Source organism: Pteropus alecto, unplaced genomic scaffold (genome assembly GCF_000325575.1).
Source record: "Pteropus alecto unplaced genomic scaffold, ASM32557v1 scaffold88, whole genome shotgun sequence".
NCBI classification, from domain to species: Eukaryota; Metazoa; Chordata; class Mammalia; order Chiroptera; family Pteropodidae; genus Pteropus; species Pteropus alecto.
The window spans coordinates 14,031,190-14,055,894 of NW_006494611.1; the positions used below are offsets into that span (position 1 = coordinate 14,031,190).

At 39.3% G+C, this 24,705-nt stretch overlaps 1 protein-coding gene across 1 annotated transcript in view; it reads left to right on the forward strand.

Moving 5' to 3' along the window:
• The window catches only part of MYOF (myoferlin), a 138,085-nt gene that overhangs the window by 72,195 nt on the left and 41,185 nt on the right, over positions 1 to 24,705 (forward strand). Inside the window, 15 exon segments of the mRNA XM_006925945.3 lie at positions 1,095 to 1,219; positions 3,893 to 3,999; positions 6,304 to 6,496; positions 7,672 to 7,827; positions 10,557 to 10,688; positions 13,591 to 13,754; positions 14,862 to 14,976; positions 16,841 to 16,946; positions 18,097 to 18,242; positions 18,836 to 19,009; positions 19,883 to 19,991; positions 21,089 to 21,166; positions 23,361 to 23,542; positions 23,635 to 23,793; positions 23,919 to 24,017. Coding sequence (XP_006926007.1) covers positions 1,095 to 1,219; positions 3,893 to 3,999; positions 6,304 to 6,496; positions 7,672 to 7,827; positions 10,557 to 10,688; positions 13,591 to 13,754; positions 14,862 to 14,976; positions 16,841 to 16,946; positions 18,097 to 18,242; positions 18,836 to 19,009; positions 19,883 to 19,991; positions 21,089 to 21,166; positions 23,361 to 23,542; positions 23,635 to 23,793; positions 23,919 to 24,017 — 2,045 coding nt within the window.

A 24,705-nucleotide genomic window follows, 5' to 3' on the forward strand; every position in this document is an offset into this window, starting at 1 on the left:
TACCTAAATATTCTTACGAACTTTCATTCCTTTTTATGGATGTAACATAATTTGTTTAACCAGTGGCCTATTGTATTGTTTTCATTTTTTCTCTATTTCAATAAATGCCGCAATGAACATTCTCTTTGCTCATTTGTATGAGCATGCATACAAAGTTTCAGTTTTGCAAGAAACTTTGAGACTTGTGAACGCTGAGCAACCTGCAAACAGCTCCTGCCCCTTCCCACCTCTGACCTGCCAGGCCCCAAATCACTCTTAGAGTGAGTAGGTGAAGTGGATGGGGCTCTGTCACTCACCAGCGCTACAGCCTTCACCACATCACTGAATTCTAACCATCAGTTCTTCTTCAGATTTGCAGTGAGGATTAAGTGACTATATTTGAACAAAAATGCAAGAAAAACAGTCCCTACTTTTAAGGAGCTGACATTCTAGTGTAAAAAATAAATCATGATACAAGCAGGGTATAAGAATACCCTAATAAAGGTATCAATAAATGGTTTGAGAGGATAGAGAAGGGAGAAATTCTGATAAAATGTTCCAACAGTTTAACCATAGTTTTTACCTAATTTTTGTACAAGCAGTGTTAAAATATAAAATTACTAGAAAATGCTGGCTAATAATTTTTAATGACTGTAAGGCTCTAAGTAATATCAAACCCTACATGTCCAGCTAAGGCTTTTAAAGAACAAAAAATTATTTTTTCTTGTCCTACTTCTAGAAAAAAATATATTTATTTAGAATAGCAGTTGTCAGGGACAAACACATACAATCTAATCTTCTATTTGCTCTATTTTTTGCTACTGTGTTACATAATCATCAGTGACGTTAGGATACATGATCCTGAACCACTGAAAGATCCTAAGATCATTGTGTTCAGCTTAGTAGGGTATTTTAGAGAGATTTTTCAAAACAGGCTGAATTAATAACTATCTGTCCCTCAGTTGCTTAACTGAGTAAAATTAAAGAACCTGACCACCCCAGACCATTCCCAAAGCATGCCATTGATCCGTAGCCCAGTTTGCACATCTCTTTAAATAAACTTATTGTTTATTTTAAGTGTCCAGTGTTCACTGATCCTCAATGTTCTATACCAGGTAACTACTATTATTACTTGCCTTGGGCTCACACAAAGCCAGTTGTTACCCTGACTTCATACTGGGAGGATATTAGTCATCGTCTAGATGCAGTGAATACTCTCCTAGTCATGGCAGAACGACTGGTAAGTTTATCTTTTCTACATTTTCCTTTCACCAAAGTGAATTATGTATTAATTCTACAGGTTAGGCCACTATAACACAAGATAGTGGTAAGCAAGATAAAACCAGTTTCTTTAGTAATAGAGGAGGTAGGTGATCCAAGGCTCATATGGAGGTTCAGTGGTGTTGGGGACCCAGGCTCTTTACCCCTTGTTGCTCTGCCATCACTAAAGAGTTGTCATTGTTTGTGTAGAACAGGCAGCTCACCACTATACCCACCCTCCCGACTGAGGGGAGGGGGAAAGTGGGGGAGCAGAGGGCACAGGACTTTCCTTTGAAGAGAAAGACCTAGAATCACACACTTGATTTCTACACACATTCCATCAGCCAAAATCCAGTCATAAAATCACATCTCACTGTAAGGTAATAGGGAAATGCAGTCTTATATCTTGGAAGGCAAACTTTTATTGTGGAATAGGGAGGATGGATATTGAAATGGGGGTGAGAGGTGACACAGATTCTGCCACAATTTGTATGTGAAGTATGGCATGGAGAACGGTTCGTTCTAATAGATATATGTGATGCTTAGAACTCTGTTGTTAAAGCAGTAAAAATGTCCACTGTGGGAAGAGGTGGGCTCAGAGGAAACAGAGCCCGACATTTTCCACTCTTGCTATAGAGTAGAGGAACTTTCCTTGTTTGGAGGTTGGGGGGTTCCCTCTGGTAAATGCTTCGTGCATGTGACATTTGTGATTATCCATCTGGTTCACATTGATGAGGGGAAAGAGAATGCGATTGGAATATTTCTAATTAAGTCAAAAATAACTAAGTTACTTCTATCAGGTATCAGTATAAAATCCATCTGTATTAGTGTTTTGATTTCCAAATTCTATTAGTATTAATTTTCTCTAAGATCCAACTTCTGTCAAGGCTAGACTAAGACATGTGGTGGTTCTGAAATATACCTGATCTATGACTCCATGGGAAAAAGCTAAAACTATTGTTTTATGCTATAAAGACAATATTGAAGGAGAATTTTAGATTTGAGTTGACTTAAGTAAAATTGCTCACATAATACAGCTGCAATTGATATGCAATGCAGTTGTGGTATTATTTCCCATTCCCCCAGCTCAAGGGAATTGGTAGAGAATTGGTCATATCTTTATTCTAATTATATTCTGAGTGTGAAAGGGAGCAGAGTTTGCCACCCCAAAATATGCCTCTTTGGAATATTATTTTAGACTGGTTAATTTTAAGAAACAGCAGACCGAGGAGAAGCTCTGAAAACCAAGTAGAAGTTACCCTTGCAAAAGAACATCTACATTTGTAAAGGAGATCTCCATCTGTAAGGATGTCTCCCTCACTGTTCCAGGCCTGCCTGCACTATCAAAGGAGAAGCCTTGGATTTAAATCTGGATAACAGCCTTGGATTTAAATCTGGATAACAACCTTACCCTTGTTTTCTGTGCTTTTCCTGGTAACCTGTCATACCTGACTCTCTACTCCCAACATCTTCTTTTGTATTTAGCTGAATGTGATGTTTAAGGTGATGTCTTCCACCATTTTGGCAAGACACTCAGTGTTCCTGGTTCTCTCCCGTGTATATAGGAGGTATTCATGTTATTCAACTTTAATTTGTTTTCCTCCTGCTAACCTGTCTCATGTTCATTTGATTATTAATCCAGCCGGAACATTAAAGGGTAGAAGATAATTTTTCCTTCCTGACGGGTGTTCAGCATTTTTCATCCCAGTTCTTCTCATTAGCTTTCTCCATTAACCAAACTCTCATAGTCCCATGCTAATCTGGACAGGATGGTGATAAAGCCTGAATGGTGGGCCCACTCTCAACCTGCTGGCAGATGCTCCAAGTGATGTGGCAATATGTCCTGGGCTTATCTTGCACTTTCCCTGCCCCAGCCTTGGAATCGCCATTTCTCCAGGGAGTCCTCATTCCTTTCAGTGGGAATGGCATGTAAAAAACAAGTGCTCGCTACTCTTTAGACATCGTTGTTTCTAGGCCTTCCAGCTGGACAAACATACACACATACATACATGTACATGCATGTGCATACATGTGTGTATTTACTTCCGTGTCAATCAAGAAACTCAAAGTAATGAGTTTATGAAGATAACTCCGATTCCATTCTAAAACCATAGGGTTTATACTGGTTTTTCCTATTTCCATATTTATAGCTCTCTTCTCCAACAAGGAGAAACCTGGCTTTCATTATCCTCAGTATATTTATTCATTTGTTCAATCCTAAAATCCAAAGATAAACTACTGCAAAAAACAAACCCAATTAGAGTTTTATAAGTTTACTCTTCTGCCCTTCCTTTTAAACTGAGGATATATAAGCAAAATATTGTGTTCAAAAGTTATTTGAGTTAGTTCAGTGTAGTTATGTTATTCACCTGAGATATAGTTAGGTGCATTTGTTTCTATTTTATATTCCATTTGAGGGTTCCTCTCCTGATCTTTGTTGGTTTTATTTTATTGCTTTTTGAATACATAAAATATTTACAAGTTTTCAAAGGTCAAAGCTATAGGAAAAGGTTGTCCTATTACTTAAACATATCAGCGTTGATTGCATTTTGAAGAAAAATAAATAGTGCTAAGCTATAAAGCTAAACCTTTACTGGCTATAATGGTATAATGCACAATTACCAATTATTTCCTCTCTTTCCAAATTCTTTAGCAATCAAATATAGAGGCTCTAAAATCAGGGATACAAGGGAAAATTCCTGCAAACCAGTTGGCTGAAATGTGGTTGAAACTGATTGATGAAGTTATAGAAGACACAAGGTATACTGATCGTATTTGTATATCTCAGAATTCCCAGCCGTGCTTCCCTTCCTCCCCTCCCTTAAACTTTTAGACTAGAAGAGCTTTTAGAATTGTTTCTACTGTTCTCCTGAAAAATAAATTTAAATTAGTTTCAGCTTCTCAAAGGCCGTCACTGGGAGGAGTCTCTGAATCACCACCAGGAAAATCTTCACTTTTGGATTTGCTGCCAATTTAAAGCAGCCTAGGGAAGCCGAGGCCTAACTCCAGGAAGCACATCTCAGCACAGCCTCAGACTAGGGGCTGGGCTGAGGGGAGGAGGGAGTAGGTCTGTGCCTCTGCCTCCCATCAATCCTTGTATGCCCACCTCCCCAAGAAAGGTGAGTCCCAAATCCCACAGAGAATGGGATCTGGGAGTGGAGCATCATTTTTACCGTGCAGAACGTTTGTAATTCCAACACGTTTTAGTAACAGCCTTTTTACTTCGTCTTTTACTGAACGCCCAGTGAACACTCTGCCAAGCCTTTCTTCAGTGAAGCCAGAAGATTTGTCTTGCGCCAGAGAACCTTTCATAACTGCGACTTGGGGAAGCAGCTCAGATCTCTGTGTATTTGGAAATCAAAGGGGGAAGTGATTCATTCCAAATTCGTTTTAAATATTGGCAAATAAAGCAGTGGACAGGGAAGTTCCAAAAGAGAGGCATAGTGACTACTTCTCACAAGCAGTGAGAACCAGAGACATTTTTCCCCATCAAGGCTAATGCCTGAGTCTCCCTGCCTTCTTGTGCCTTCTAGTGGTGTAACCAGGTAATTGACATGCAGCTGAGATCAAAGTACTGCTGGGTGCTTGTTTATATTCAGAGAATTTAAATCTGGGTCCTAAGAGTTCATCTCATCCAGTATCAACATTTTATAGATGAGAAAACAGAGGCCCAAGGGCGTGCGATGATGCATCTGATGCCCAGAATTGTGTTTATTAGCACAACACCTCTTCCTGTTACGTGTTTCACACAGTCAATATCTATTTATTGAAAGTCTCATGTGTGACTTTTGAGCTAGCAGATTCCATATATATTTTTGCCCCAAAGAATCATTCCAGAGACTTAACTCTTCCAATGCGTTGCCATAATTACTAATGTAACCAATTAGAAACATTTGGTAATACATTTTATGTAGAAAATGTGAATTTTAAGGTTAGCCAAGCAGAACACAGAAATATCTATTTTTACTGTTCTTGAAGAATCTGTTTTTGAAGAATCAAATTCATATGCATTGTTTTTGAAGAATTAAATTAGAATCTTTTTAACTCCATGTAACAGGAAATTTGTGTTTAAGGGAAGTCATGCTAGGATTTCCTTCACTTAAGAGCTGGGTGAAATTCAAACCAATAGAAATTCTAGGTAGAGACAATGTGAGTAAATCTTCCTGGAATTGGTGACAACCTCACACTGTGGCCCTGCCAGCTGCCGTGGTGAGAGGGAAGCTCTGGAAGAAGAAAGCTCCAGCTCAGTTGTTCTAGACTTCTCATTTTGAATAAGAGCTTAACCTTTTAGGCCCCTTTGAGGATCCCATGAGATGACGTCATGATGAAGACAACAATGAGATGATGGTGGTGGCAACATTCCTTAGACTTTACGATACGACGGGCATTGCTCTAAATGCTCACCGTATATTAGTTCATCCATTTCTCACAACAGCCCTCAGAAGAAGAGATCATTAAGTAACTTATCAAGATCACAGAACTAGTAAAGGGTGAAGCCAGGATTTGTACCCAGGTTCACAGCTCCAAAGCCTGTGTTCTTCATCATTATGTCACACTGCATGTCAACACAGACATACACTTTTCTTTATAAGTTTCAGGGATTCACAGACCTCCTGAGACCCACCCATGGACAGCCTAGGGGAACAACATGGTCCCTAAGTTAAGAACTCTTTGGCTGCATGGTCTCTCATCTCCCTTCTTCCTTCTTCATCCTGTGGGTCTATACAATGACTATAGGAAGCAAAAGAAGGGAAGGTCATTTCTCCCAACTGCTGCTACTGTTTCCATTTTCTTTCCAGTGATTCCATGGGCCTTGGGTCAAACCCAAGGAATTGCTTTGGAATTTTAACCCTGCTGCATTCATCCTGAGAGTTAGGAGAGTCTTAGCTGGCACATCTGCTCTTCCAGTGCCAGATAACAATCTACCTCACCTTACACCTGGTCAGGCTGTGGAGTTAATTAGGAAACTGGTGTGGTTTGAAAGATAGAAATCAAACACAAATGACTTTGACAGTTCTGAAGCCTAAAATGCTATTCTGCAAAATGTTTCTTTCTTTTTTTTAGATACACATTGCCTCTCATGGAAGGGAAACCTAATGTCACAATTCTAGATAGTCAGATCCGAAAGTTGCGATCCAGATCTCTCTCCCAGATTCACGAGGCAGCCATGAGGATGAGGTCTGAGGCCACAGAGGTGAACTCCACATTGGTGGAAATTGAGGACTGGCTTGATAAATTAATACAACTGACTGAAGAGGTAGGGCTTTTAAACTACGCAAGCATCACTTGATATGAAAGAGGGATTCTGTGGAATGGTACTGAGGATAGAGTTGGTGGTAGAAAACAATAGCTCTGACGGATGATGAAATCAAGCAGTCATTGGGCTAGGACACTAATGGTAATGGGCATGAACGTCATTGAAGTAAGGGCAGAAGCATTTTGAGTTAGAGGTCCTGGAAAGGTGTTTGAAGTGGACAAACAATTATCATCATTATGGCACGGTCAGAGAACATTTCAAGTAGAGTGATAAAGTAGCAGATCTGTGTAGTACAGAAGATTAAAATGCTACTTTTGGTTGAGATGGAAAAGGCTTCCTTTGAATCCTGGATTTACCGTGTGTAACTCTAGATAAGATATTCAACATCTCTAAGCCCCATTTTCCCCATGTGTAAAATGGATATAAAAGTAGTATTCAATTAACAGCACTGTTTTGTGAAATTAAAGAAAATGATGAGTGTAAAGGGCTTAGCGCAATACAGGGCACACAGTGAATTTTAGAAAAAAAGTTGGCTACCATTAACCTCTGTGGACTGGAAGAACAAGGGAGTAGAAGAACCCCTTTCTGACCTTCAGAGATCGGGGAGCAGGTAACATATTTGTTTATAGAAACACATTTGGGGGTAAAAAAAAAAACCATAATTACAGGTGATTTTTATTTTCTACTCTCTATGCTTCAGTATTTTCAAAGTTTTCTGTAGTGAACGAATATCACCTTTATAATCAGGAAAAAAAGGTTTTTAAAAACGAATATTTCAAATTTGGCATATGTCCAATTGTGAGACAGATGCTCTGTATCCTATAAAATTTATGAAACCTGTAACCCTTTGACTGCTTTTGATGGCTTTCTTCAAATGATGGGTGAGATAAGAGGAAGTATTTCCTAAAACACCTGTCAGAGCCCACCGCATAGGCAGGGCTTTTGGCAGTGAAGTGTCCCCTTTCCCCCTGTGCCTGCCCTTCAGCCAACCACAGCCTGCTCCCAGCCCTGCAGGCTCACAGCCTGTTCCCAGAAGATGATTGTGGGGCAGAGCCCTAACCACAGTGTTTCTTTGCAAAGTGGAGCCCTGAGAGTCCAGCCTGCAGGGTCTCCGGTCTCTCTGCATTTAGACTAACTTTAGCTTTGTTTCCTGTTCCATCTACCTATGCGATCAGCCCCAGAACAGTATGCCTGATATTATCATCTGGATGATCCGGGGAGAGAAAAGACTGGCCTATGCACGCATTCCCGCACATCAGGTTTTATACTCCACCAGTGGGGAGAATGCATCTGGGAAATACTGCGGGAAAACCCAAACCATCTTTCTGAAGGTATGGTTTCATCACTGTGCAATGTGAAATACTTAAATGCAAAACCCATATGCCAGAGAAAAGACTTTTACAATTTGCCAATCATTGAATGGTTAGGGCTCTCTTGATCAATTCCAACCTCTTCTGGCCCCTTCTTCTAGAGTGGTAATTCCCAGAGAGTAGTCTGAGGTCTGCTGGCATTCAATCAGGGCACTTCCATAGAGGTCTTCATGATACTGATATTAACAAGGCATCATTAATGTTTTGCTTTCAGGCAAGAATTTTTCACTTCTAATGTCTCATGCAAAGCAATGCCTTTCTTCCCTTCCCTTCTGGTGAATGTTTGGGAAGTAGAGAAGGTAGTATAGATAGTCTATAGAATCTACGCCCTAACCAAATGGGTCTTCAAATTGAAAAATTTTGACAATTACTACTTGAGGGCAGGGGTTCTGAACATGAGTCATGGACTCTTTTAGGCATCTGATGAGAGCTACTGGCCCTCTCTTCTAGAAGAATGCACATCTCACATGCATCCAATATTATGCACATATGATTCAGGAGCTTCCTAGAGCCTGTACATCCATTCCAGGCCCCTGGATTAAGAACTGCTCTGTGTGTGTATATGGAGAACCAAAGAAGGGCCTGGGCCTGGAAACAGAGAGGTACGAATAGTTTCCAGCTGCACGTTTGACATCCCTCTCCCTGGCTGACCCCAACTGAGTTCTTGGGATTTGAAGGAGAGGAATAAAGAGCAAGAAGAGAAAAGAACAGCGGAGCGTGTTCTCTTAAAACAAGGAGATATCTGCTAATTTTTAATAAATATACTTATTGCTCTTCAATCAGGAAGGATGGAAATAGAACCAGAGTGATTATCTTCTTTCAAGTATATTTTGGTGAGATAAATTTTACTTAAGATAGAACTGCAATTATAATTGACCTCAGCAGTGAGTGGAAGCAAACTGATTAATAAATAAAATTTCGCAGAGGGTGAGAGAGAAAGCAAAGTGGTTTCTCTGTGTTAAGCTTTAGAACTCAGTGGATAAACAGCAAAATGCTTTTAAGATAATGTCTTATATATTCATTGATTTTGTTAATACTCATTATCTAGTTTAAGGAGTTATTTAATTCATTGGGTTCTTTTGTTTGTTTGTTTGTTTGTTTTGAGACTCCTTTACCAAAAAATAATTTTTCAAAAATTACTGACCCCAGAGAGCACTTGTTTACGTGGGTTATAGCTACCAACATTCACTGTAAGAGAAATTAAAACTGAGACATTTAAAAATATTTATTAATTTATTTTAAAATAATAATAAACCCATTACATGTTAACGTAAATTACATGTTTTTATAAAATATAACTGTTTTTTTAAAAAATCAGAGAGCAAAGCAATACTGTTTTATATTTTTGCAAATCTTTTTAATATCTGGCTTTACAAAGATATAACTGGATTCCCATTCTACATTCTATTTCTACATTTAATCTGATGGAATAAGTTGGTTGACGAATATGAAGAGAATCTGATTTCACATAGGTATGTAGTTTGAAAAGGGAGGATTATTTTAATAACTTTTTCAGATAATTTTGGTACTTGTCTCAGATATAATACCAAACTCAACAAATGGTAGCTTTTAAAAGGTTAATTGCAATATAGAAACTTAAACCATATTAATGAACTTTTCATTCTCTGCTACATTAAAATCCATTGGTCTGTCTTGTAATTTGAATGGCTCTTTTATCCGTGCATGATTTTGTAACATTAAGCATTGATCATTTGAAAAATATTGGTTCAGTGAGTTATGCAAATCTTCCTAATGTTGACACATTTCGTCATACAATGTTTAAAAAGTCACATTTACCAGTATTACTTATCAGAAAAGTCTTTATGTATCGAGAAGCCATCAAACTCGCAGTGGCAGATATAAGTTTTCCAATATTCTTATCTTACTTGAGAGCTCGAAGTTTACCATGGGCAGCAAAATACAGTCAGCTCATGTCTTTGAAGTAACAGGCTCACTTTGTTTATGTTTAAGAAAACATCTTCCCTATACCCAGGTCTGAATAACCATATTTGTCTGTCAATCACTGTTTCAAGTAAAAATGGTATTTCATTTAAAAAAAAAAAAAAAAAAGCTAGTTGAGTTCACAACTCAAACAATTGCACAAGAGTTTTTTCTCAGGACAAACATTTGTTAATGTGCAACAGAAGTACTTTGTGTGTACTTCCCATTTTATCACACAAAATCAAAAAGACGTACTCAAGGTGCATGATTTAATAAGATTAGTAACTTTTACTGCTTAGCAAGGGAATTCTTAAGTAAAACTAGCATTTTATTTTCTTCACTGAGAGTGATGAAGAAAACAATTAACTCCTGGTACAGTTTGGTGTCACTGCCTTGATTCCTTCTATATTGCCTGGAGTTTCATCCACGACCGCTTTTGCACCATCATTGCAAATGTGAAAAGGACAAGTAACATTTAAGTATTATTAGGAAAATAGTTTTGACCCACGTACCTCCTGAAAAGGTCCCAGGGACACACAGAGGTCCATGGATCACCCTTGTAGAACGACTGCTTTATTTGTTATTTTAATCTTTACTATTGGGTCATTTGGAAATATTTTAACTACACAAACATCAAATAAGACCGATGAGAGCAATGATTGGTTGTTGAGTCTGCTTTTGGCCCGAACTTAATGTCACAGCTCGTGCTGTGCCCAGTGTAACGTATCATGTTATTATACATCTCACAGTATCCGAAGGAAAGTAACAGTGGACCAAAGGTGCCTGTGGAGTTGCGAGTGAACATCTGGCTGGGCTTAAGTGCTGTTGAGAAGAAGTTCAATAGCTTCGCAGAAGGAGTGTTCACCGTCTTTGCTGAAATGGTACATTTAATGTCATCACTCTTTTTCTTTGTGTGAGGGGGATAGTTTTACTTTTCATCCTTAGGGAAAACATTCTCTATCAAAAACCACCATTGCCATCACTACTACCTAAAATCCCAGCAGAGGGGCCATAACCTAAGAAGATAGGAAAAGATTGACCTGAGGTTTTATGGTCAACACTGGCACGCATCTGAGTGATTCACACACAAACAACCCAGGAGTGAGGGCGCTTGACAGGTGATGACCTTGGGAAGCCTGCCCAGGGTCAGGATCTTTAAGCCACAGAAGACTCATTTCTCACTGAGGGGAAGCCCAAAGGCAAAGAAAACACTGCCTGAATAGTTCGAAAACAATAGTGATAATTTGTGAAAACTTCACTAAGTTAAAAATTCACTTAGTTAATTATAGGTCTTATTACAGTTAAACTAAAAAAAAAATAATGAAAATAATTTTCACAAACTTTTACAGCTAAAATCAGACTTATTTGGATTTGTTTTTTAAATACTATTTTTAACTCAAAGTGCTCATTGATGTAAACTCATTAGATATATTCAGTGGATTTCTTCTGACAATTTCGGATGAACTCCATTCTTCTACAGATGGGCTTTCATGCTCAGATAAATGGGGAGAAGACTATCATTGTTCTAGCTAATTAATACATGTGTTCCTCCTGCCTGCCCTATACCTGATTGTGGTACCGATCTGCTTGCTGGGCAAGAAAACCCATGGACATCTTTTATTTTTACCTTTTATTTATTTAACAGTATCTGACACATAGTAGGTTCCTGTAAAAATTCATGAATGAATACATACGTACATACATACATACGTACATACGTACATGCAGACTTTATCCATCTATCTGAGCTTTCAGGGAGTGGTGGCTTTATGCTGAGACTGAGACAAATGCTGAAACTGATAAAGAAGCCAAGCCTTGTCCTGAAGGATCTCATCATCTATTGCAATGATTGTAAAACTGAATGTCTTGTAAAACTGAATGGCCGACCCCCAGGGATTCTGATTCTGATTTAGGGATTAGCATCAGTGATACTTCCAATGTGGGTGGATATGGGGCATCAGTGAACCGTGTTGAGAAACAGTGAAAGATGGAGGAGACACACAAAGTCCTTACAGCTCAGGCTTACAAGTACAATGGGAGATAAATAGAGGGTATGCTACAGGGGAGGCTATAGGGGAGGCCGTGGGTGGCAGATGTTGATGTTCAGTCATCTGAGCCACGTGGAGTGGGTGCATCAAGGCACACATAGGAGAGACTTGTGCCTGAGTTCCTGTAGGATTTCTTGGCATCTGCATGCCCTCCAGTTCTGTGGCTGGAGCTAAGCCCTGAGAAGCTAACACTAAGAAAGGATCGACCAGTCCAGGGCTCCCTTTCACACTTTCCCATTTCCAGACCCTTCCCTGCATAGAGGGAACTGGAGTTTCAACTCACATAAAGAGATGATCCACCCATTTCAGTTGTTTTGTGTGACTCTAGTTTCCCAGACTCTAACGGCCTGTGAGTACCAATAGGGGCACATTAATAACAATAATGGAAAATTCACTGCTTCTTGCCTTCCTGTACTAATACCAGACCTCAGTTCTCTGCAAAGTCCCCTGCACCCCAAATTTCTGAAGGCCTCTGAGGCGCTTCACATGTGCTAATGGTCCTGCCTCAGAGCCACTGGTTAAAGGCCACAGACTCGAAGCCACATGAGGCCTCCATCTCCGCTGTTGCTGATGACCTCTTACCCATGCGAAGCTCCTTGCCTGGATTTTACCAGAGCCATGCTGGCTTCCAAGCAGAAGTGGTGGGAATGCCTTGCTCCTTCATTCTGTGTCCTTGTCACTTGGAAACCAAAGGAGCCACGCACATGCCCCCAGGTCTCATAGACCCTATGGCCACAGCTCCTTTAGCTGCTGCCTGAAGTTCATTTCCTCTCAGGGCTCAAAGCCAGTATCTGAGACAGGCACTATCATGTCCACTTGAACCCAATTTTCCCATCAGATCCCTACTCAAACTTCTTCCCTCCTCCTTCAGCCAAGAACTCCCCTGTCACTTACGTAAATCATCTTCTCAGTGGGTTCATCAGCAAAAAAAAAGAAAAAAGAAAAAGAAAAAGAATTTCAGCTTGGACCCAAACAGGGACATTCATCCCTGGAAAATCTCACCCTTTTTGATAGTTGACACAGAAGAGAGCAGATCACTGTCGATTTATAAATTCCAACATAGAAATGGCCTGTACACCAGAGTCTGCCACTTCCACTAAACCTGCTTCCAGAAAGGTCTTGGATCTTCCCGCCACACTGCAGTGGAGAGGAAGGTTCAGAACTTTCAGGCCCCATAAAGTCCAGGTGCTAAAGGACCTTAATGTTTCAAATGGGTTCTCTTTGGACTGCCTGCCTGGGAAATATAGCATCAATTATAATAATGTTTCTATGAAGAAATTTGCCCCAACTTCTAGGTAGTAGACTTGCAAATAAACTTAGAAGCCTGCACATTTATAAATCGAGGACCTTTATAGATATCTATAGATATCTAAAAGATTAGGTTCAGAGAACTAGTTAGAGCCATTCAAAATAACAATAGAAACAACTAGCATGCTATACCTCTGTTTACAAAAGCACTGTTGCAATCATTTTTGCATTTGAACTACAGAACAACTTAATGAGAAAGATAGTATTATCCCCAGATGGCAACGCTGAGTCTTAGAAAAATGGAGTATTTACAATAAGTTGCATAATCAGTAACAGCCCAAGTTTATTCCATACTTTCCGAGCATAAAGCTTCTTCATTTTCTATCACTATTTAGCCTGAGGCCTAGATGAACTTGAAAATTTTTGAGCTTGCTTTATTTCTTGCTTTCTGATGGTGTTTCTTCATTTTTATTTTTATTTTTAATAGTATGAAAATCAAGCTTTCATGTTTGGAAAATGGGGCACTTCTGGATTAGTGGGTCGTCATAAATTTTCTGATGTCACAGGAAAAATAAAACTCAAGAGGGAATTCTTTTTGCCTCCAAAAGGCTGGGAATGGGAAGGAGACTGGATTGTGGATCCTGAAAGGAGGTAAGTTTTCTGTTTTCTGAGAAAATCAATGGCAATGAAGCTTTTCCCTAAAAATTGCTAAATGAATATTCTCCATCATCAGTTTTGATAAAATTTATGTATCTCAATATGAGCAGGAGTAAGTCCATAGAAATTCATAGAAATTTGAAAGATGTCATCAGCGTCTTATTATAATACAATCAAATAAAAAAGCTCCTGATATTAACATTTATTGAAAACTTGTTATGTGTGAATGTGTCAAGCTGTGGTCAAGCGCTGACATCGTCTTATTGAATCCAGACTACAGCCCCACAAGATAGGTTGTGTCAAAAATTATGAAGGATCTGAGATTTTTACTTGTAAGCTTGACAAGGTTACCTGCCATAGGGAAAAAAATGTAGAGAAGGTAAAGGAAAAAGAAACCTTACTTGAGTGGATACCTGGCAGAAGATTTAAGTCAAAGTTGGAACCTCTGTACTTTCTTCTATGGGTTGTCAAAATAGTTCCAAATCCAAGAGGAAAATTGGCATGGCAGAGTGTCAGTATAGATTTCTCAAGTGCCCAGATGGAATTCAGAGTCTGAAATGGCCTGGTTTGGCTCTCTACCTAAGAACTATCCAGAAAATTTAAACTCCTCCCTTCAGCGTGTGCTACATCAACTGAGCAAGCCATGAATAGAAGCTTCCATATGTGGCCTCACGAGACTGTTTCTGCTCCATTTTTTAAAATAGGAGGAATGAGGGAGAATGACTCTATGCTTTTGAACTATTAGCCAACAGTTTTGCTGAGAAAAAGCCGATCGGCCTTAAACTGAAATAGAAATGTGGAATATGAGGTCCCCATAAGAGGGTGCCCACCACCCTGTTTTCCCAGTCCCCACCCTAATCCCCGAGAAGGAGCAACGTGCTCATTTGAGGAGCACGTTTAGGTCTCGTTGTTCCAGCAAGCCCCTTCTTCAAAGGAATGTCAAAAGCTATTAGTGCAAAGAGGGGTTTGGAGTGGAGAACCCACAGGGCTAGAGTGAGGAAGGAATGGTGTCACTCCCAGGCTGTAGATGGTTCCAGATCGTTGGAAAGAGCTGGGTTAGCGGCTACATTTCCCCATTGGTAACATGAGCCTCGCCCGCAGCTTGCTGACCGAGGCCGATGCGGGTCACACGGAGTTCACGGATGAAGTGTATCAGAACGAGAGTCGCTACCCAGGAGGCGAGTGGAAGCCAGCTGAGGACACCTACACGGATGCGGTGAGTGGCCCGCTCCCAGCATAGCGCCTTACTCGTTAGCTCCTTGGACCCGTGATCTGTGAATCCACCAACCACAGACATGGCTTCTCCTTCTCCTCTATGCCATCTTATGTTCCAAACAGCCTTGCATTTATAACTGAAGCCACACAAGTGCACCTGTCATTATTTTCTAAAGAAAAGACATGGGGCCTATTTAACTAGATGTTGGTACATGATAAAGGTTGGGTTGTTACAATTTTTTTATTGTAAATATTTATTATTTAACTAGTTTTAAAAGTTATAACAATCTGGGTGATCACTTCATAAGTTATATTAATGTCTAATCACTCTTTTGTACACCTGTAACTAATAGAATATTGTATGTCAATTGTAATTGAAATTTTTTAAAATTATTTTTTTAAAAGTCATAACAAATTGAATGTTCTTAAAATATTCAAACAGCATAAAAGGAAATGAAAAATCATACTTTGTGATCCACATTCCACCCCCAAGAGATAACTACCGATAACAGTTTTCTGTTCATATAACTTTTTCCCCCTGAATACAATTGTATGCACAGTCCTATACCTTGTAATTTTCACATAACAATATGTCTTGGATATCTTTTGATATCGATACATATAGATCTACTTTTGTACATTTTTTTCTTTGCCAGACCCAATGCTGTTATTATGAAGCTTTTTTCTGTTACTGTTAACGTATTTTTATTTTCTCCTTTATTAGAGAAAAGATAGTTGTAAAAGTAGCCCTGAAATATTTACGAACACCAAGAAAGAAAAAGACGTTTTCTCTTTAAAATCTAGGTTTGATTTTTGTGGCTTTTGGAGTCTTGGAATCTTTAATAAGCACTTCATTATAAGTTAAAGAAATGGGTTGTGTAAGATCTGTGTAGTGCTCCCAGAATCATCTTGCTCTAATGAGCTTTTTAAAAAATGCCTGCAGAGTGCTTTATTGTATACACCCACTGTGATTTATTAACTAATAATTTTATGGATATTTAGGGGTTTTTTTCTAGTCTTCGGTTTTTATAAATGATGCGACCGTGACCATCCTAATACATACATTTTTATATTCACTTGTGAAAGTTTATCTGTAGGAGAGATCCCTGGATTGGCTTGGTCAAGGTTTCAATGCATATAAAATTTTGATAAATATTTCCAAACTGCTTTCAAAGAAGATGTGTCAACTTATATTTTAGCAGCAGCACATATGAGAGTTGTTTTTCTAAACAGTCACCATCCCACTTAAACATCTTTGTCAATACATGAAAAAGTCGTATTGACAGAGATCCTGTTGTCATTTCAATTTTCACACTCTCGATTTAAAGCTGAGTATTTTTCCATATGTTTATGGGCCACCTTTATTTCTTTTTCTATGAACTTTTTAAAATAATACTTCATCAGTTTTTTATGCAGAACTGGTCAATAGTTAACGTTAATTTTGCTCAGTCTTACATGGTTAGCATCTACAACCTCCAGCAGCATTACACCATACTTGAAAACGTGTGTTTTTTATGCTTTATCAACGTCCGGTGGGTTTCTTCCAATGTAACCCCTCATAAGAAGAGTTACGCCATTTCATAATATTAAGTTGGATCATATGAACTTCTGATATTTGACAGTTTTTGACTTACAAAAATAATTTCTCATGGTTCAATCTAACATATTTCCCAATAGTGGAAACAGAACTAATTTTCGTATAGCAATTGTACCTAAATAAAGGTTAGAGATTTTTCTGAGTAAGATTGTCATGTAAGATGGTATCTAAGTTAGTGTATGAATACCGTAGAATCGTATCTCACCTTTGCCTCTTATTTGACACTGTGGCTTACTTCTCTTCATTTTTTGTTTTTGCTTTTTTAAAGAACGGTGACAAAGCGGCTTCACCCAGCGAGCTCACGTGTCCTCCAGGTTGGGAATGGGAAGATGACGCATGGGTATATGACATAAATCGTGCAGTGGACGAGAAAGGTAACATTGTAGATCTGTTACCTGACTAGGGGTTCTGCAGCACGGCCCTGGTTGGCCAGAGTCAAGTTTCCTTGGGAGGGAGGAGTCTTTCCCCGTTGGTCTGTGACAGCCAGGTCATGTGGTCTTACAAGTGACTGTTGAGATGCAAAACCTGAAGGACAAGCCAGTGCTTGGACAGGTATGGAGTGGGGGTGGGGGCTGTCAGGAGTGAAAAATACAAAGTAACAAGGGGCTGAGTGGCTGGACTTTGAGATGCCAGGGATCCAGAATGGAAATTGGGAGGAAACTGGAGTACGACTTTTCTCTATCCTAACCACACCCCATATCTTCCCTGGCGACTGTAAAATAATTTCAAAGCCCTATTCAGCAATAATGCAGGTTATTAACATAGGTTTTGTTAATGGTGTTTATCCTTTTTTTTATGAACAGTAATCTAACATTAAACAAACTATCTAACATGGAATTATCAAAAGAGAAAATGTGATTTTTTTTCCTAAAAGAGGGAATAGTACAGAGAAAGAGCTAGCATTGATAAGAAGATTTCAAATAGATTTCAAGATTTTCTTGGTGATCTCAGTGCATACACCAGGCCTTGTAATCATAGTTAACGTTGATTGAGCACAAACTACATGCTGAGCATGGCCCCAGTGCTTTGCATGATTATTTTGATTAATTTTTTTTTTTTTTTACAAAAGGTATATTTTAACTTTATGCTGGGGAAAATGGGCCATAGGCAGGTTTATTAACTTGGAAATAAATAAATTTTAGTATATAGCCAGCATGTGGTAGAGCTGGGATTTGAACTCAAGCTTTGTGATTACACAGGCCACACGCTCTTAACCAGAGTCCACTTCTGCCTCTTATACTGTGCTTTATTCTTAGATGCACTCAGCTACCATGAATGACTGGAGGTATGAAAATGAAGGAGAACCCCATGGCCACCAAAGAAGCTTTTTGAAGAGGGAGCCAGGGGAATAGTGCTGTATTCAGTTTGGCTGAATTGCAGCAAAGTGAAAGTAACAGTGTCGTCCAGTTGTGACAGGAGAGAATATTTAGGGGCAGAGAGAGTGACTGAATGTTTCCTGAAAGTTTATTTGGCGATCTGGCAGATGCATCTCCTCTGGATAACCATTCACAAACTCTGTTCCAGGCTGGGAATATGGAATTACCATTCCTCCTGATACTAAGCCCAAATCCTGGGTTGCAGCAGAGAAAATGTATCATACTCATAGACGGCGAAGGCTGGTCAGGAAACGCAAGAAAGATTTAACACAAACCACTTCAAGTACTGCAAGGGTAAGCGGGGCAGTGGGAGGGAGCTGGGCTGGGGGCTCTGCCTTCCAGACCATACAGAATTCCAGGTAACTCAACTGTTTCCACAGAAACCATTTGCCAATCAAGGGCCTAATGCTCTGCTCCAGGGTTCTCAAAGTATGCCCCCTACCGCGGGCAGCAACAACAGCATCACCCAGGAATTTGTTAGAAATGCCCTACTTACTGATTTAGGAGCTCTGGGGATGGGGCCCATTAATCTGTGTTTCAGCAAGTCCTCCAGGTGATTCCAAGGCAGGCTAAATGTTGAGAACCACTCAAGAGGTAATGCCAGAAACAGAAATGATCTTGGTAGCGTAATGGAATACTGGCAATAGTGTAGGACTTGGAGCAAGATGCATAAAGATTCAAACCCTGGCTTCCTTTTCTTTCTCATCTGCAAAATGGGTATAATATCATGCTTTAAATTAGGGTATGGTAAGGCTTAAATGGAATAATAATAAATTAAGCAGAACAAGAACACTAATAACAATAATAAGTGATGTGGTTTAATTACCTTCTATAATGCTAGATGATGATGATTATGATGATGAAGAAAAGTTTTATTCTTGTTTTAGGCCATGGAAGAATTTGAAGACCGGGAGGGCTGGGAATACGCCTCTTTAATTGGCTGGAAATTTCACTGGAAACAGCGTAGTTCAGATACCTTTCGCCGCAGACGTTGGAGGAGAAAAATGGCTCCTTCAGAAACACATGGTGCAGCCGCCATCTTTAAACTTGAAGGTGCCCTTGTAAGTAAGAAGTAGCCAAAGCTCAAATGATATTGGCATAGGGGGAAAATATGAGTGTTAGGTATGCTGCTGCCAACTCTGTAGAGGTCCTTCCACTACTGCAAGACTGCAGATAATTTGGGAGAAAACTACACATCTTATGAATACACCGTTAACATGTGAAAATTCTAAGAAGTTCTACTGCACACATACCTATTTAATGTTGTTTCACCTAGCATTTTTCAAATATATCTGTTCCCAAACCCTTGTTGCAGGTGACATCCATTAACATCTCAGGTACTAGTTCCTTGGATCATGGTTTATAAACTATAACTGTTCAACAAACCAAGAAAGTTGAATATACAGATGTGAGGGGAAGGAAAGCAGAAGGATGACTCATGGAATTAAAAAAAAAAAAAATTCATATGGAAGTACAATAAAGAAGGCAGAGAGGAAAAATACAGAGAGTTGGAATGAATAAATGAGAAAATGATGGTGGCCGATCTAAAACAATGTGGTCGTCAGGAACACAGCCATTTTCGAACACAGCCTATTTTTAGATTTTTGCATCCTGACGCTGCTGTGTTCTTCTCCTGCTGCTCTTTCTCTTCCTCGTCTCATCCTTTTAATCCCCTTATTTACCTTTTCTGTTTTTCTTTCAGTGACAGGGTTTGGTAAACCTGGACTAGAGATAAAAGGTCTGGCTTCAACTTCCTATTCTATGACTTTCCAGCTAAGTGGCCTTGGGGGAAGTCACTGTCCTGAGCTGTATTCAGCTCTGAAAATGAAACGATTGGATTAAAAAATTCTTCTTTTGACAGCCACCATTCCATGTGTTTGTAATTCTTGCCTCTTTACTTTTAGGCATGTTCAATTGATTTTTCTCCCACGTAGGGTGCAGATACTAGTGAGGATGGCGATGAAAAAAGCATGGAAAAACAGAAGCACAGTGCCACCACTGTGTTTGGAGCAAACACTCCCATTGTTTCCTGTAATTTTGACAGTAAGTTTTAAACATGAATTTGTGTATTCTGATATTATGACTTTTTCTCAAAAAAAAATCTTCAAGTCACCAAATGTAATAAAAATGTACTTTCCTTTTCATTGCTTGATGAAGAAGAATTTTTAAAATATAGCTTTAAAAATCATTTTGGGGGTAGAAGGTGGTCAGATTATTAATTCTAACATACTCTGTCCAATACGTACTCATTCTATCTATTAAGACCCCCTTCCAAAATAAGATTATTTTAACTAGAAAAAAAGATTCAAAAAGTTAAGTAGAAGTTGGTTTCAATGATAACCTTCAGGAATTTTGAAATGAGGCATACCTACTCTGTAATAGTAATAGCAAATAGTTTTATAGGTCTTACCATATGCCAGGCACCATACATATATTAAGTCATTTAATCCTGATAATAACCCTAGAAGGTAGATGCTATTTTTTGTTCGTATTTTACAGATGAGGAAGCCGAGGTACAAAAGGATTAAGTAACTTGCCTGAGGTCTTACAGCTTATAAGAACTAGAGACAAGATTTCAACTTACCTGGTCCCCAAAATCTATGCAGTGAACCATAGTGCTCAAATTATGTGTTCGTGTGCGTGTGGGCGGGGGGAGGGGTGTTGAATGGGGTGGAGATGTATATGTATGAATATAATAAGATAAGAAGTATAAAGATTTTGAAATATCAAAGAAACTTTTAACAAATAACTGTTGCCTAGATCTGGTGTTAAAATAGTATAAATAGCCTTAAAATAGTATAAATAGCCTTATTTCTGTGGTTCTTGGAACCCAGTTTTATTTTAAAGGTCAGTGATGACAAGCAGTACCCTAAATCTAAGTAGTTGACGCTAGGAACAATATTCTGGTTGACACACTTGCATTGAGCTTACTGTAGTATCTTTTAAATAAGTTTCATTTTACAGGAAACAGAACTACTTTGGGAGGACTCATCATGACCATTATATGTGTTCTTTACTGTGGAGAAGTAGATTTGGGTGACTCATTTATCTGAAACATGTATTCTCTCCACATATTCCAGGAAAATACCATTTTACAGTGTTATGTTTCTTGTAAGTAATCTCCATTCTGTTCTTTTTAGGAGTCTACATTTACCACCTGCGCTGCTATATCTACCAAGCCAGAAACCTCATGGCTTTAGACAAGGATAGCTTTTCAGGTAAAGGGGGAAAAAAAATCTCCATTGCACATGGAATTACATAGCAGGCTAGCCTGATCCTACTTTTCATCAAGTGGATGCTTTCAGTTATTTCTAACAACAACAAAAAGCATTTCCGTATTGAATTCACTTGATATGCGTAAAATGAATTGCTCAGTCATTAGATCAATAAGCACTGAATAGAATGTCAAGCACTGTGGCTGGGTGCTGGAGATACACAGAACATACATGACCTTTTAACACTAATAATCATTAATGGATTGAGTAATAAAAAGCACAAAGAAGAAAAGTAGTTTCTGCTCTCTGTTTATACACAGAGCTATATATATATACCCGAGACTCTTGGATTTATTGATAAATTAAGATTATATATATTTGTAGTTCTCTCAAGTTGACCCAAAGGTCACAAGTTCACATATAGCACAGGCCTGAAGCAGTTTGGAGTCCATCTTAACCTTCTTTGCTGCCTGCTCCCCAAATTCCCGGCACCATAAAACCATGAGGCTTCATCACCCCTCACACTGAAACCCCAGATAGTTCTGTCGCCTTTAGACTGGTTCTTAGGGAAAGGCTGTTGGTGGGGGAGGTGTGTTGGTCAGGACCTGCCGCCTGGGGATTTGTGCAGTTGCTTGTGGCACCATGAATGTTTGGGGAGCATTCCACTTTAGGACCTGAAGGCCGGCAGAGCTTCTCTGAGCCTTCTATGAAAATAACTCTTAAAGCAGTTGCCTGACACTCCAGCGTGTTCACCTCAGTTGTGAGGTGTCTTCCAAGCACATGTGAATGATTTCCTTTTCTTACAAATTAGAGCGAAGTTATCCCCATAGTACACATCTCCAAAATGGTTTTTGAAGACAGTTTCAAATATTCACCACCAGGGGGCACTCAATCATTGAAAGTCAAAGTTAGCATCTCATTAAGAGCCTCACGTGCTGTCTTATGAAACAAAAGTGACACAAGAGCCATAAAAGGGACATGCAAGCAAGAAATTATTATGACTTTATATAATGTGATCCTTTAGGCTTTCCTGGAAACTGGGATCTAACAGGGCTTACATCAGAAGTCGTAGATTGCATGTTTCTTTTGATGCGATGAGTGATAAAGATAACTTCGTGTACTCAAAAAAAAAAATTCTCGATTAAAGCTGAATAAAACTCAAAGTACATTCCTTGCAGTTTGAGATAGAAGACATATCATTGGAGCAAAAGCAGAGTCCCATTCATATGATGTCACCATGTTAAAAACCAAGCACCCTTTGGCTTATGCAAAACAGCTTTAGGTAAGATTTTAGGTTCTTTCTCAGGTAGGTCAGCTCCAGGCAATTGCAAAAAGTTTTGGTAAAATTATTTAGCATGGAGAAGAAATGGATTGCTTTCTTTTCCATATCTTTTTTCAGCTTTATCGAGGTATAATTGAAAAAGTTATAAAGTATACAGTGTGATGATTTGAGATATATATATATATACATTGTGAAAGGATCCCCACAATTGAGCTAACACATCCACCGCCTCACATGTTTATCTTTTTTATATATGTGAAAAGACACTTAAGTTCTACTCTCTTAGCAAATTTCAATTATACAATATAGTTTTGTCAATAACAGTCACCATGTTATACATTAGATCTTCAGACCTTATTTATCTTTTAACTGAAATTTGTACTCTCTTACTAATCTCTCCCATTTTCCCCTTCACACGGCCCCTGGCAACCACTATTCTACTCTCTGTTTCCATAAGTTTGACTTTTTGTGGGAGATCCCACATGTAAGTGATATTTGTGTAGTATTTGTCTTTCTCTGAGTGGCTTATTTCACTTAGCATAATGTCCTCCAGGCTTGTCCATGTTGTCAAAAATGGCAGGATTTACCTTTTTTAAAGGCTGAATTATCTTCCCTTTTGTGTGTGTGTGTTTGTGTGTGTGCGTGCACGCATGCGTGTGTGTGTCTTCTTTATCCACACATCCATAGGTAGCCTTTTCATTTTTTTGATGGTCTCCTTTGTTGTGCAGCAGCTTTTCAGTTTGATGTAGGCCCACTTGTTTATTTTAGCTTTTATCGCCTTTGTTTTTAGTGTCAAATTTAAAGAGTCATTGTCCAGCCAATGTCAGGGAGCTTCCTCCTTATGTTTTCTTCTAGGAGTTTTATGGTTTCAGACTTTGGCCATTGTCCCACTGTTATTCTTTCTTTCTCTCATAGATCCATATGCTCACGTCTCCTTCCTCCATCGAAGTAAAACTACTGAGATCATCCATTCCACTCTGAATCCTACATGGGACCAAACGATTATATTTGATGAAGTTGAAATCTATGGGGAACCCCAAACAGTCCTACAGAACCCACCCAAAGTGATCATTGAGCTTTTTGACAATGACCAAGTGGTAGGTAGTTTAGAATTTCTAAGATGGCTTGGGGAATTATGGAGGTTTGTAGGAATGTCATGAGGGAATTAAAGGATTGTTTGTTCCCCTAGGGCAAAGATGAATTTTTAGGACGAAGCATGTGCTCTCCTATCGTGAAACTAAACTCAGAAATGGACATCACACCCAAACTTCTTTGGTACCCAGTAATGAATGGAGACAAGGCCTGTGGGGACGTCCTTGTAACTGCAGAGTTGATTCTGAGGCACAAGGTGCTTGCTGAGTTCTCACCCATGTGTTCTTTCAGAGTAGCTGCTTAAAAACACTTACTAATAACTCTAGGCACTGTTTACTTGAACTAAAGGGATGCACTGACATTTCCGTGTTTGTTTCTCAGGATGGCTCCAACCTTCCCATTCTTCCCTCACAAAGGGCACCAAATCTATACATGGTCCCCCAGGGCATCAGGCCTGTGGTTCAGCTCACTGCTATTGAGGTATGCCACCCTCTGTGTTTTTTGTTTGTTTGTTTGTTAATCAAATCAAATGGATGTGGCTGTAGAACTGGACTATTTCATACAGGAAATGGAATCTTGCCATCTCCAACTTACTATAGAATTTGTTCAACTTTCGAAATATTCATGGAAATAGAAGACTTGACAAAGCAATAAGAACAGGTCAATTCTAGCATTACTGGGGGAATCTAGAGGTCTCATTTACAGGGAGCCGGTAGATTTCTGAGTTTTCTGTGTCAACTGGAGAACTGAGAGAGCGGGGAAACAGACTCAGAACAGCATGCCTGTGTGTGCAGAGAGGAGGGGACCCAAGGGGGAGGCGGAGGTGGAGGATGGGAAAGGAATAATGGGAAATGTTGACATGTCAGACAATCGGAGCAGAGATGGGCGGATGGAGCTAACTGGGCAGCTTGTGCCCGGCCTACTACCGAGGACATGCCCCCTGTGCAGCCACGCAGCTGTTACCTTGGGATCTCTGTTCTCAGGCTGTCTTCTAAGAGTTCTCAAAGTCTGAGGCAGATGGCTTTAAGCAACAGCTATCATTTTTGAAAGCTTTCATGTCAGACACAGTTAAGAAGTTTACACTTGGTTCTCAAAATAACCCTGTGAGAGATAATACTATCAGTCCTGTCTGTAGATGAGACGTAGGATTCACACGCTATAATATGGC